The sequence below is a fragment of the Solea senegalensis genome, linkage group LG7, assembly GCF_019176455.1.
Source record: "Solea senegalensis isolate Sse05_10M linkage group LG7, IFAPA_SoseM_1, whole genome shotgun sequence".
NCBI classification, from domain to species: Eukaryota; Metazoa; Chordata; class Actinopteri; order Pleuronectiformes; family Soleidae; genus Solea; species Solea senegalensis.
This window is the reverse complement of record NC_058027.1, coordinates 20,718,431-20,733,845: the sequence shown is the minus strand read 5'-3', so window position 1 is coordinate 20,733,845 and position 15,415 is coordinate 20,718,431. Positions and strand designations below refer to the sequence as shown.

At 41.3% G+C, this 15,415-nt stretch overlaps 1 protein-coding gene across 1 annotated transcript in view; it reads right to left on the bottom strand.

The window, feature by feature from the left end:
• Nucleotides 1–12,837, bottom strand: part of galnt2 (UDP-N-acetyl-alpha-D-galactosamine:polypeptide N-acetylgalactosaminyltransferase 2) — a 38,941-nt gene extending 26,104 nt beyond the window's left edge. The window contains exon 1 of the mRNA XM_044030905.1: nt 12,367–12,837. Within this exon, the coding sequence (XP_043886840.1) occupies nt 12,367–12,462 (96 nt within the window). The 5' untranslated portion in view covers nt 12,463–12,837. The remainder of the gene's footprint in view (nt 1–12,366) is intronic.
• Between the last annotated feature and the right edge of the window lie 2,578 nt (nt 12,838–15,415).

Here is a 15,415-nt window from a genome sequence, read left to right as displayed (position 1 = left end):
TTTTCCTGACCGCTTAAAAAAATAAGATTTAAAAGTTTAAAAGTTAATAATTCTCATGACAGATACCAACACTTGCTAAACAGAAGAACATTTTACAAATCTGAGGTCAAATATTCGCCCACTGTAACAGGGAAGTGCGACGCAATGCAGTTTTCAACTTTTGCTACCTCTGTCTTGTGTCAAATGAACAAAAACTACAGAAGCAGCCTCGGAGAAAATGGAGACCTGCGATGAAAAGGAGGGCAGCGTGATGCAAACAGTGTCCTTGTGACTCATTTATGTTTAGTGCTCCGACACTGACTGCATAAAAGGTTCTTGTTACACAACGTATAATGAACCAGTTAACGGGACATAATGACATTGCAGCTCATGTTAGAGCAGAGACAGACCAGCACACATTTCTTACATGTCATTACATTTTACCGTACAACGGAGAGAAGAGAGAACATGAACGCCTCAGTGGGACGAAAATAGGTTTCAGTGTTTGCCTCTAAACTCGGTTGGCAGGGCTGGTATTCCTGGGTTCCTAACTGATGGCTACAGCTGCTTATTTAGAGAAACAAAGTATTTCCTACCATAAATCATTGTACACGAATTCATACAATTACAACTGGCACAGGCTGCACAAAGTCCTGAGGCAGCACAATTGCTCTGGCATTGATTAAGCACGGTTACACAGAGCTCGGCTCATTAACATTATGGACCAAATTAAAATGGTTTATATAAAAAAAAAGAAGAGTTATTTTAATTTTGTGTTATATTTTTATGAGAGACCAAATTGTGCGTCTAGTTTCACCAAGGTTTCTGTGTTTGCCATTCAGCAGCAGACTGTCTTTTGTACGTGATGTGTCACATTTCCAACCACATGAACAGACTCCAACTCAGTCAAATGCTTTTTGCTTCGCTTTTATAGCTTTTTAACCATCCAGGTGTGACAGTTTAACTTTGAACGGATGAGTAGGAGAGAAATATTAGGGTTTGCCATATGCGTTAATAAGTTGGAACAAAATACATCATTCCTAAATCTGCTGACTTGTCCCTGAGAGGAAAGGTGTGACAATTTGTTTCCAGTGACATGTCTGAATTTAGACACCCCCAGTGTGCCATTCAAACAGCTCGACAAACATTGACTTCACCATATATTAGAAAAAGGGTTCGGAGTCCAGTCAGCAGTTTTGTTTCCTGAAATCTGTTTCAACATAGAGTAAGAAAAACCACACACACAGAATTTTACAAGCTTCTTGATGATTATTGGTCTATAACATTATAAACTTAACATTGCATTTTGGACCTTTTTAACACAAGTCACAAGGAGCATGAGTGGCGGGTCACACTGTAGCTCGTTCAGCTCGTTTCAAATCATTTAATTTCACAGGTTTGTAAGAAGAAAGATAGAGAGAATGTTGCCCATTTCATTCCCACTTCACACCTGAATCTGTCTGTGTGTGCACAGACACACAAACCTCACAGCTACAAGAGGCAGTGTGTGAAGAAGCGAAAATTGACGTCACATATAAGTATCAGCTCAGCTCGCTTGGAACCAGGTACCAGGTACTATCCCTAATGGAAAAACAAGAAAGGCCGAGTCGCGCTAGAACGGCATTGTGAAAAAATGCCATTAAAAGCACATACTGTATTAAACCAAAATAATCCGCTGAAGAAACACAGTGCATCACATACAGTGGATTACTCGCTGAAACAAACAGCAGTTCATTATTGATCGGTCACGTTGTGATGCAGGGTGAAAAGTTAACCCCTCTCACTGGACCAGTGTTAGAAAGAAACTCTACCCACCACTTTGGCACATGGCCAGATGTTATTCGGACGGGTATTTACATATATATTTTTATTCTATTTTATTTTTTTCCATTTTAAAAATCACTTAAGCAGCCAAGTGTCATCAACGGAGGCCATTTGGTACATGCTGCTGCTGCTGCTGAAACTATTTGGCAGGAAACAATGTGGCTCTGATCTATGACCTATAAATGTTATAAATACACAGAATCAGAGACATTACAGAGAAGACGTGCACAACCTATATCAGCTTGAAAAGAAAAGAAAAAGCAATGGAAACAACGAATTCCACCAGTCGTGTTGTTGCAGTTGGGGTTGCGACTGTTAGACAAAGTTTGAACAAGCATGGAGGAGGGACTACTAATAAAGAGGAGACATGATCACATAAACCTATTTGTTCGGTGCAGTGGTAGGAGGAGCCAATTGGGACCAGACTTGAAGTGTCTGGATTGAGCTGGTGTTGTAAAACCATGCCTGTGCATGTGTAATATGGCCCTTTTCCACGACACAGTCACAGCACGGCACGGCACGGCACGGCTTGGCTCGGCACATATTTCTTTTGGTTTTCCGTCAGAGTGTCGTCACTGTAAGAGTCATGAGCGTGACAAGTGACGAACAAATCTTTTTAATTAACAGTCTAATGATTCAGTGCAGCGAAAACAACTGCTTTACAAGTCACTAGTTTGTGTGCGTCGCAAGTAAAACGAAGTCACAGCAGTTTCATGCAGCCGTGCTATGATGACTCCGCCTACGTTGAGGAGGTACTATAGTAATGGAAAGTAATGGAGTCGAGCCGTGCCACGCTGTGCCGGGACTGTGCAGTGGAAAAGCGCCAATAGAAGGACAGTTTGAAGGAAAAAGGTGCTGAAAATCAGGCCACCGTTACGAAATAGACCAAAATAACATTCTATGGGAAATGTTGATAGGTCTGACAAACAAACCGACAGAGAGTAGCCCTTGCATCGCTGCTGCCTTTGTTATGTATTGTTACCTTCTAAATTAGTCGTATTCATTGTGGCAATGACAACACTGATAAAAACCATTTGTCCTCTGAAGATAAAAGGAATCCAGACAAGTTCATCAATAATATCACGCCTCTTTGAATGTGGTAGCCTGACAACGGGAACACGGATTACTGCTGACCTGACTGTGACAATCTGAGCGTGTCAACTTCAATGCCGCCACACAGCTACAACTGTTTATCTCGGTGTCAGATTGAATAAAAGAGTCTGCTTTGTCTCTTGATGTCTGAATGAGAAATAAACAAGATCTTTTGAAAACGCTCTCGTCTCAGCTCTGAACTAAAGAAAGCTTTATTCGTCTCATTTTTTCCCCCCAACGCCGAAGAAGAAGAAAAATCATCACAAAGAGAAAACAATCCAGTTCACAGCCGTAACACAAACACAACATGTTGCTGTGTTTAGCCACAAGGAAACTCTGAAGACCAACAGGGGAAGATATGAAAGTGTGCTTGTATGAGGTACTGACAAAGTGTCAGCGTTGACTTAGCGTCACTGAGGACCAGTCTGAGAAACAAGTGTCTGCCCTCAATGAAACATGGCCGCCAGCACGGACACCAAATTTAAAAACAGCTCATCTGATGAAATCTACAACAGCTGAAGTCGACAGTTTCTTATGATATCTTACCACAGATACTTGTGTGGTAGTAACAGTGTTTTGCTGAACTATTTATTAGTGAGTACAGACAAGCCTGCAGTTAAACTACCTGCCTTTTTTTTGTAAAGCCAACCTAAATGGTGTGTTTTCTTTCTTGGCAGACTATTTCCCAGTATCTCCACAGCTGTCTCTCTGTGTACCATGGCCACTCAATCATTGGGATTCAGGGCTGGTGCTGAAGATCAGGACTAACTGTCTGACTGAGAGAAGTCAAAGCTGCCAGGCCCGGCACAGACCACCAATCTCCTGTCCTCCATCCAACAACTCTGTTTTATCACCATTTTTCTGATTAGTTTTTTGACCAAACAACTAATCAATTAATCAAGAAGATAATCCAGTTTAATCCATAATGAGATTTACAAGCTGGCGTGTGTGTGTGTGTAGTAGGTTTGGCAAGGCTCAAACAAGAAACACCAACTATCAGTGATCAGTCACTATGTGACAAAGGAAAAGGTTGACAGTTGGAATATTTACCGTTTCTAAACTACGATTGGGCAACCACTGGTAAAGGTTGGAAATGGAAATGGTTTAGATAGACAGGTAAGGTTCAAACCACTTTTGTCACTCATTATTTAGTTAAATTTGTTTGATTAATAACAGGATTCTGGAAAATCAACTTGAAGGATCTTCACCAACATGTGTAGAGGGATGTGATATGGGTCCAAAATTAATGAGTAGTCCTGAAAAGTTAGTAGTAAAGCTCTACGCTGGTTTGTTTTAATGACACAAAACTGACCTAAAGTTATAATGACCTCAAGGTAGAAAATATTCTTAGTAGTCATAATGTAATTAAGACAAGCCAAAATGATAAAAATCTAAATATCTTTACTGTAGACAATCAAATGTAGCTAATAAATGAATGAAATACTCACAGAGCATTATCTCTGGGATCTAAAAGAGACAGTGAGGTTATTCACCTGATTACACGTACAAGTTACAAGTACCTGGCCATTGCTTAAGAAAAAAAACAATATAAAAACTGTACATCTGTTATGGATTAAGTACCAGGAGATCTGCAGTTTAATTTGAGCCCTTTATTGATTCAGTGTTTGCACCATGGAACTGCTTTTAGTTTGTTGGCCAATATTATAATGTATTCGAGCAGTATAAATACAGTATATTGACCTGCTGAGGCCACTGGCGGTTTCCACGCCACAGGTCTTTTTTATGTAGATTACAAAAACTGTAGTTTCACAACAGCTGGAATCAAACAGTGTTATGAGCACACATGCTGTTTTATGTGCACATAAGCACGCATATAGCGTCAGACTGCTTAAATTATGCAGATTCCTTCGCAGGGGTTGGCATCGACCTTGTACTGCATATGACGAGGAAATGGAGAACTAATACACACACATGGTTAGAGCGAAACAGGTGTGGGAGGTTTTTTTTTTTATCAAACATTTTAGCAAAAACAAAAGGCTCTGTGCCAGTGAGGTCACGCTATACCCACGATGAATCGATAAAGTCAAAGTTTGAGACGTGCACAGACAGGCTGGAGCTGAGCACCAACGGCAACAGATAACAGAAACTGTAACGCTCGCTCGGGAGTTCTGGACCCGGCAGTGTAACAAACTGTCTAAATCCCCACAGACGATTCACATCTGCTGCTCTCTTCAGCTTGCTGCGAGAAAAAGTCACTTTTTCTGAGTCATCTACCACCGACCGGGAAGTCCTCCAAAAACCTATGGCTAATAACAACACACTGACAAATACTTGCAGTCCAAGAGTGTGATCTACTATTGGGTGAAAGCCGAGCTTCACATCACAGTGTGTCCTGTATGCATGAGTGGACCTGGAATTATTGTGTTTTCCATGTGTAGTGTCAATTTCAGATAAAATACAGATATTATTCAATTACTGTATACACCGAGCTACAATTTCATATGAAACAGACAGTACGGATATATTGTGATACATTGGTGAATTATATGCAAGGCGATTTATTGCGATCTTTTTCCCCAAAATAGTCCATTAAAAGTAGAGAGTAAAAGTAATGGTATATGCATTAGAGGGAGACTGATTCATCAGTTGGGCAGATTAATGTGTCCATTTACAGCTTTGCTCGCACAGCTGATAACCTTCTTAATCTCCTGTGCTGGTTGGTTCATTGCCACCATCCTCTCTCTGCCATTTAGCTCCTCTCATGCCGCTGATTAAAAGGAAAAGTAGACTCAACAGCGGGACTCTGGCCTCTGAAGAACCGGGAGGGGAAAAAAAAGCCTCTGAGGTTTGTCCAACAGGGAAGACTTTAATGAGGCAGCAGGCTCATGTTTGCAACTGTATCCTCCCGTGTAAAACAATGCACTTACAGATCCGTGGGTTTGTACCGCGTCCAGCTGCTGGGTCTCCCAAAGTTTCCTGTCATTCTAGAAACTCGCTGTGCGAGAGAGATGAGACGAGAGGCAACTTCACTTTCACTCCATTAGCTGTCCATCCATTAAGTGAACTGCTCATTCTTTAATGGTCACTAAGCTGCTGTAGCTCATCCCAGCTGACACAGACCAGCCACACTCACTTTGACAATTACAAGCAATTAACGGCCGCCCATCAACCTAAACTGCCAGTCGGTGCCAAGTGTCGTCCCACTTATGAGCTGCCATTTTAAAGCCCCAAGTTTTGCAGTTTGTCAAAGGCCACTGTGGGTTTTTTGAAAAAAGATGAGACCACATTTGGATCGGAGGGATGAACTGGGGAGGAAGTGAGGAGACGGGTCTTACAAAGATTGTGAGGACCAGCAGCAGGTCACAGTGCCTGACATCTGCTGTCAATCACACCATAGCCTATGAACACACCCTTCTTTATGGTCTGTTTGACTCCGAACTGGACCATAATTTACAAAAAGGGACATCAGCATTATTGCATCAGACTGAAATTAGAGACTGACATGACTGAAATGTTATAAACCAAGTGAGAAGTAGGCTCATCTTCCCCTCGCCTTACAGAAGCCATTATCAGACATGAATTCCTAAAACTGTCAGGGAAGTCCCGACATTTTCCAGATTTTATCGCTCTCATAATATATTATATTGAACCCAGTGGCAGATTGTCTGAGTCAGACACATTCACAGCAGCATGTCCAGAACATTTAGACGGGAGCTTTTCTTTCTTTGTTGCCACATACAGTAGGTCTCACACTTTTCTTCACACAAAAAGTGTGAGTGCTTTGATCGTAAGAGCAACTGTGTGTGTGTGTGTGTGTGAGAGAGAGAGAGAGAGAGAACGAATTTGTGTGACAGAAACATGGTCTTTTAAGAATTAAGATTACTCTGAAGTGGGAATTAAGATTAGCTGCCATGAAGCCGCACGATTCCTGATTCATCCTCAATAATCGTCAACAGAAAAGCTACAAAGAGTGTCTTTGGGAAGTGTAGCGCCGCAATTAACCACTATCCGGCAGCATTTTAATTCAGGGGCTGTCTCTTTCTTGGGTTTGCATTTGAAGGCTGATTGCACGAAGGCGCCTCGAACGCAGCCAACAAACGTGTCCTTCTATCAAAGAGCAATGAAGGATCTTTGCCAGCCCAACATATCCCAGGATTGATTGCATGCCCGGAGAAGAAAGTGTTGAGAGAGGGATAACGGCATCCAACAACACACTTTTAATTTAAAGTGCCTGGCTTCAGCTCAGTCAAATCGCTTATAGGACGCATGTTTAAAGAATACAAACTGCAGTAAGACTTGTTTTTTTTCTTGGGAAATTATTTACATTTTACATTACACACCGTAGGTGACTGTTACACATCCAGCTGCAGCTCTGTTGCTAGGCGACAGCAGTAAGGTGGCCTCAAAGAAGTCTACACGGCTTACTAAAGCAGGTGGCCTTCATCGTCTACATATACCTCCTGAATTGAGATGCAGCTTCTGTGAGGAGGAACGGGATGACTGGTGAACATTTTGCACCTTTTTTTTTGAGATTCTTACAACTAATCAATTAATAAAAAAAAATCAATAACAGACTCATCGACAATGAAAACAGTTGTTAGGTCGTAGCTTAAATGTGTTGTAATGGCACCTGCTAAGTTATGGGCATGCCGTTTTCCTTGCGACGCCTACAACTGGCCAAGTCACCATTATCTCAAGTCAAAACAATGAATGAGACTTGTAAAATCACACTTTGAACATGACTCACAGTCTGTCTGGAAAACTACCAGCATTGTTACATAATTAGACTCACATAGGTTCCTTTCAAAATGTCCCTTGTCATGGTTAGAAACAAGATGAAAGACGAGAGCACAATTGTGAGCCACTTCGGAGCAACAGGAGGAACAATAAGTGTCAGCAGCAGTATTCTAAGAACTAGTGCTGCACAATATGGTAAAAAAAAAAGAATAAAAAAATAACTCATTACACACACAGCAGATATTTGTCAACATGAACTAGTCGCACAAAGAGGTTTAACAATCGCATTAATTAAGGGTTCCACCCCAGTGTTAAAAGAAGCAAGGCTGTGCTTTTGTTCAAGTGTAAGAGGAGGTCACACTAAATACTTTAAATAAAACTGCATACATTTTTGCATACGTGCCATATTCTCTGGATGTGTTCCCAAACAAAGTGATAGAGAAATAATTATAGCATCACTAAAACGACAAATCTAATGTACTTTAATCACCTTCTGCTGTTATTTTTATTACTGCATTGTGTTGTTTTGAGTTACGTGGCTGGCATTGGCCTGCCAAGGGAGTGAAGATGGAAATTAGCTTTGGCTATAATCTTACATGCTGTATATTCATCAAAATCTGACCTCTTTGAGAATGTGCTAATATATAATGCTGTTTTTTCACGAATTATAACTTAATCAAACAACCGCAACCGTCTTTTTAATTTGTACAAATCAAATCATAACGACTGACGATGGAGTTGCCACGTGCAAGTAATTAACCAAGACAGCTTTTTTTTTTCAAAAAAATCCCCTGATTCCAGCTTCTCAAATACAAAGGGAATATTGTATTCTCGAGGCTCAACGAGAAGGTGCAGAAGTTGAGTTCTCTTCCAAATCACTTAATTTACATTACGCTGAAAGGTTAAAATTCAACAATAACGACAAAATTCGTTGTCGGAAAAGTTGCCCACAGCTACAACGTGTGTTTCATGGCTGTGAGGAGCTACGCGTTGGTTCTATCGAAGCGGACGAAGGTGAGATAGAAAACCACAACACTTCACGCGAGCAGCACCACCTTCGTTTAAACATATTACATTTTCACTCTGTGGAAAGACACAACAAGCCAAGTTCCGCCACTCACTCCCATCCATTTTAATCCTGTCCACAAACCCCACTCGAGAGAAAGTTACTTATCATGGTGTGTCACTGTGACCCTCTTAGCGTGCATACACACACACACACACATACACAGACACACACACACAGGCTATCAGACTAATGGGAAAGTAAAAGGGTTGCTCTGGTTGACTGGAGCAAAGCAAATAAAGCAAAGATAGGACAAGACAGGAGACAGGTGGAATACACACAGACATTCTCACACACACACACACACACACAGAAAGAGAGAGAGATGGAGAGACATAAGGGAAGTGTCATGTGTACACAGCTGCACATTAATAAACCTCAAAATCAAACAGCAGGATACAATGGATTACAACAGGACATAAGAGAGGAAACGCAATGAATATACACACACGCAAACACACCTCTTGCTCGTGTACATCTGGAGGATGCTTAACACCAGACATACTTAAACATGCGCAGGCCTGGTGTATTATGAATGGAATTCACACCTTCACATACTCAAGGCAATCTTACCGATCGTAATTCGGACTATTAAAAAACGAGTGAACCGGTGTGAAACAATGAGGTTTGTGCAAACAAACTACACAGCACACACTAACAAACTGAACTCTTAAGTGTATACAGAATACTGTACTTGCTCAGGGTGCAGTTTATTAGGAACACCCAGCTAAAAGTCTAACACAGCCGTACATACTCAAAATAAACAGGCCAATGAGTCAATAATAACACTAATTATCACCATATACTTTCCTTCAATAGCAATATAAGAAAGCACAATGGTTTCTTCAACTTTTAGTATATTTAGTAAACTGTCTCTACTGATCCTTCACAAATGAAACATTACAACCAGCGTCAACAGTAACGTCGCATTAATACCCGATTTATCGTTGAGCTGCCGAATTCAAATACGACAGTGTTAGCTCAGGAAACAGATCTTCATGTGTTCATTCAAACAGGGAGAGCAGCAGCAGCAGCAGCAGCAGCAGACACCAGGACAGTGGATTAAACCCAGACTCTTGTCTGTGATGTTCGCAGCCTTTATTCGTCCTGACAGCAGCAGTGGATTGCTGATTTAACCCGACATTTCTCTCCAGTTGTAACCACAATTCACTGGTTTTCTTCAGCTTTCAGTCACAAGCAAAAGTAAATATTTCATTCTCTGACATTTATAGCAAATATAATGTTTGTTTTGTTTTGTTTTTTTGCATTCAGCTTCTCCCTGCCTAGGAGGTCACCACAGCAGATGATCCACCCTTCCTAACGCAGCCCACCCATTTCTCCGGACTTGAGAACAGCGCTGGATGTAGCCCCCATGGCTGGGGTCAATTCAGAGTGTCCAATTAACAAAGAGCAATGGGGATGGAGCACCTTGCTCTTTAAATTGAATGAAAATATTGGATTTGGAGCACAGAGTCAATGTTTTATAACTTTTCCTATAACAGGAGGCAGATAAAGTTTTAAAACGTAAGCTCTGCTTCTTTATTGAATGGACATTAATGAATATAAACCTTGGCTGGAAATATAATGAGATCACATGATAAAAAAATGAATTCTCTCTTTTCTTTTAGAATTTGAGGAGCCGAAACAATATATCCCTCAAGCACAAACACGACATAGAATAGGGATGGGCGATATGACCGTAGAGGTTCCCACAATGAAGCTTTCAAAACAGTGGTTTTAAAAAAGTGGTTAAAGACTGATTTTTGCTCATGGGTGATAGTGGAAGAAATCTGTAAATTGTGGTTTGAAATGTAATGGGCAGAAAACAAACACATTAGTCCAGCTTTGATTATGGCACACATTCTCTGTGGCATTGCTTTGATAAGCTTACACAAACTTAAATCTGCAGTTGCATTAAGATTTTGAATTTATGACACTCGGAGAGTTGAAGACTGTCAGTGACTGATGGTCTAGACTCAGTGGTGGCTCATGTTTATTAAGGTAGTCAGCTGACCTAATTATTCGGGCACATAACCTGCTGAACAGAGACCTGACCAACTGAAACAACCCCAGATTGGAACACTGACCCCATGCGCTTGAACTGTAGGCACCGTGTGAAATATTACAATATGTGACTTTTTGTCTCCAGGCAGTGTATTTTACATTAAAAACCAAAGGAAAACCTAAATATTAAATACATGCCACGTCCCAGCTGCCTCTGAGGGGTCTCTACATCAAAACAATAACAAAAGACCTAGTTCGATGGCGTCGGGGAGCAGTGGGAGATCATTGTTGTCTATTAGAATCCTCTGTGCTATTGTTCTTTATGGGGAGATTTTCAGCAGCAGAACCAGATCCATTAGACAAATACATGCATTGAGATGAAAAACAAAACACAACATAACTGACTAACCAGCAGTGCCAAATATTTCCTTCCTCATGCTAGCGTTTCACTGGTGGTTCGCACATGAAGTTATAAACAGAGACAAGTTAAGTCGATGCCATCATTACAAGGCAAGCAAAGGGATTTTTCCAAGGATTTTAAAGAGTGATGGAAAAGTTCTAACTAAAGTAGTGATACACAGTATAAAAAAATATAATGACATACGTCTCATTTAAGAATGCACGATATTGGGCTTTTGCAGATATCCATGAAACCGATATATCGGAGCGCTTTGGAACAATAACCAATAAAGATACAGAGGGAGTTCAGTCTCCATTGTAGTGAAATTTACATAATAGTTTACCCTCTCATGTCTATGCTGGTATAGCAGTTAAGGAGGTAGCAGCTTGTTTAGCCTAATGTTGTAGTCATTAGTCATATCAGCAGATACTGGGACTAAGATCTGCTGAGAGCATTGCCAGTCTCATTGTTTTTAAATTATTAAAAAGCACAAATGTTACTTATAGAATATGTCTTTAACTTTGTCAAATAAACTATTAGAAGAAAAAATAAGGTTATAGTGACACAGCATAGCATGCATCACATTCCAGGCTACACATTTTTATTCAATTACATGTGCTGATTATTTAAAAAATGACAAAAGCCGTTCCACCTGATTTGTCAGTCTACCTGTATGAAGTCTACCTGGGTTATCAGGCAGTTTTCTGGCTGCATACCAAATCAACGTCCCTCCTGCGTCTCACCCCGAAAAAATTGTGTTTTTGAGGGATAACAGCGATGTGTGCTGTTCTGTGCAACAGCCGCAGCAGCTTGTGCTGACGTGCTCTATAGGAGAACCCCTCCACCCTCCACCTCCACGTCCGGCCCTGTGAGCCAGGCCGGCAGCCTCACATTCAGAACTATCACTCCGCTTTGCTTTCACCCTGTACTCCACTCTCGCTGTAACCGGCGCCGCCACAGTAAGACGGCTCGCAGACACGCAGCCTAGCCTCGGTCGGTGTGGACATGTACCGCTCCCGCTGCCACGGGAAAGCAATCACCGGCACAGCGGCATGTCCGTGCATGTCGCCCCGGCCAGCCCCACCATTCTACTGCCGCTGTCCACGCTCATCTCCACCAAATCAATGCCTGCTCACTGATACTAAGAAGGCCCCGCATCTCACACACTACACACACACAAACCCCGGACAACAGCGCCAGACCACGCCGCTCCATCTTCGCTTTTGTCCGGGAAGAAAACACCCACTCGCACCGGGACACGGGGCGTGTGGCCCGAAAAACGGCAGCAACACGGCGGACTCACCTTTCGGTTCAGCGCAGTCCCCGAGTAGAAGTAGTAGGCTATTCCTAGAACCCACAGCACCGCAAAACACAACAATAACCTTGATTTCCTCCGCATGGCTCCCGTGCTTTTCCTCCGTCTGCCTCTGTGTGTACTGTGGCTTGGCTCGACTCGGCTCGGCGCTGGTCTGGCAGTAGCAGCTTGTCTCGGTCGGCTGTGTCAGTGCAGGGCGCCTCGCCGTGCGGCTGAGTGGGTCAGGAGGAGCGGAGGTAGCAGGAAGCAGCCAACCAACATCAGCGAGGTTAGAGGGCAAAGGCTAGCCGACTCTAATCCAATCAAACACCGGCTCACGCAGCCCTGGAGGAGGGCCCGAGCTGGCTGTGGCAATGAGTGGAGTCGAGCCGTGCCGTGCTAAAGATGTGTATAGGGGTGGGGACGGTCCGTGTCGGAAATGTATATGTTGTAAGATGTCAGCTGTGTGTGTGTGTGTGTGTGCCGGAGCTTTATTCATCAATAATGATTTCACTGTGTGCTGTGGAGCCGCATGTGCGGCCACCAGGGGCGCCAAAGAGACACTAACCCGGGATTAACATGTTTAAATACCAAGGTTTCAATTTACAGACTAAATTTAAAGTCTTCTATGGATTCTGTGTTGTAATTTGGATTATTTATATGTACTGGTGTGAATGCTTCTTTATTTTCTCTCTTGTTATGTATGTAGTATTTTGTTTTTGTATATACTGTGTCTCTATTAAGTGGTATAAGTTTAAAAATAAATAAATAAATAAAACTTCATAGTGTGTGCTACTTCCTGAATAAACATTAAAGTGATACCAGAGAGTGTTTCTTACTTACTTTGGTTTTCATAGCCTTAATGCCTCTGTACACAAGTGTTTTGTTATTTACATATTAACAATATTGCTCAAACATAGTCTTTCATTAAAAAATAAAAAAAAATATATGTTGTTTGTCTTCAGTGTGCTTCATTCTGCTGCTGACGTTTTTCATTTTATTATTGTGACAAAAGTTGAATTTGACTGGAAAGCAAACTGCCCTATAAGCTGTGAAGAAATGTTATCAATACACACTTTGTGCTGTTCCTACAGTAATATCACACACACACACACACATGCACTTATTCATTATTGCTTACTCTACGGTGGTCTGAGTAGACACTCAGTGTGTTTATGTTACCATAGTAGTGTTTGAGCATGGATGGATGGGAGTCAAGCTCAAGGAGTAAGAAGGAGAAACAGATGTGCTGCAAATTTAGCAGCTCGTAGTTAAGAGAGGGTTTGTTCAGTTGCCCTTTGCCCTGAACATCTTGAACAACTGTTTATGAGAGCCTCAAATTACCACGAGGAGGATCAGCTCTGCTGTCAACAATCCAACTCATCCCCAAGAAAAAAAAAAGTGATCAAAACAACAACAAAAAGCAAGTCTGTACATTAATCTATAATTGCAAAGAACATTTGTCTGTCTGTTAATATTAACATATCTGTCGAAGGCACAGACTGAATGGTTACTGCATTCATAATAATAGAAATTGTCATTCTGACTACAGCCAAACTCCAAGAAGTGAACATGCCAACATACAGTGGTAAATCCTGTTTATTGTTTTTAAAAATGAGTCTGATCGGTGAATATTCTGGGTTTTTTTTTCTTTACAGTTGTTTCTCTCTACATTTCCAATGTCATATTGATTTTAATTCATCTTCTACATAGACCACCAGATAAGTGATCATTTCATTGCAAAGCAAAGAAATTCAATGTGCTTCATATGCAGAAGCGAGGAAGATGAAAATCCAAGAACACATGGAGAGCGTCGTGTGTCAACATCCAGAAAGAATTAATCCACACTTGTCCACACATGCCCAGTCGCAGACATCCATAATTGCATACAAACACTGTGCATGTGCGCAGGCCGGTTTTTAGTTAACTCTTGAATGTAGAAATTGTAGCGATGATGACTCTCAGGTCAACAGGCAGCCTGACAACAATAAAAACGACAATAATAACTAAAGGATCCCTTGCCTGTCCTTGGTTTTATTCAGGGTACAGCAAGGAAAAGGCTGCATGATACATGATATACAGTACAAATACTGTATATTGCAGGACTAAACCATTGTGGACTGTTAATAGAATGTTAAAGGCGAGATAAAGAGAAAAACCAAAGCAAAAATATTCTACAAGACAGTAACACTATTACTGTCCTGAACTCCAACTAAACTCAATGACTTTATGTTAAATGTCGTTTCCATGCATATCTCAGTTACTTTGTTGATGCTACAGCCTGTTTGCCTGTACAACATTCCAGTGGACAATCCCTTCTTATTTAACGGCCACAGCTTTTCTGATAGTATCTGAGCTCAAAACAACTGTTTAGTCACAGTTCAGTAAGTGTGTAGCAGCTGGTGCTGTATTGTTTTGTATTCCATATGAGCAGACTTTATTTTATGGTTTGTTTTTCCCTCCATTTGCTTGGGTATTCCTTCAAGGTACCATGTGTACATTTCCAAATGTACGATGTGTACATTTGCTCAGTCAACTGTCAACTGGAGAGTTTGCTCATTGTGTGAATTGTTGGGTTTCTCTGCTCTCAATAATGTCTATGTACAGTGCCTTGAGATAATGTATGTTGGGACTTGGTAATATTGCAGTGAAATGCAGTGTCTCATTAAGAGTTTGTACCAGGGGCCTCCCACAATGACAGATTTATGGTATTTTTGCACCTTCATTGAGTTTTCCATTCATTCGATTAAGAGTCTGTGTCAGCATCTGAGTTTGACCTTGAGGCTTCAGCACAAGCAGTAAATCCACAGAGCTACTGATGTTGGAAGGATGGCAGCATCATACATTTTCTATCCTGCTGGAGCAACTACGGCACACTTACACACACAAATACACAGTATAGCTTCTCATCAAAACTGCATCCAAATAGAGGGTCAAGATAATAGACACCAGAAAGTGTTTCAGAGAGGAAAAACCTCCTCAAATATCTAAAATACCATTAAAAAGTGTGTTTTTAATGGTGGAGGTGAAAAGCCATGTGAAAGTTCCTGTTTATTAA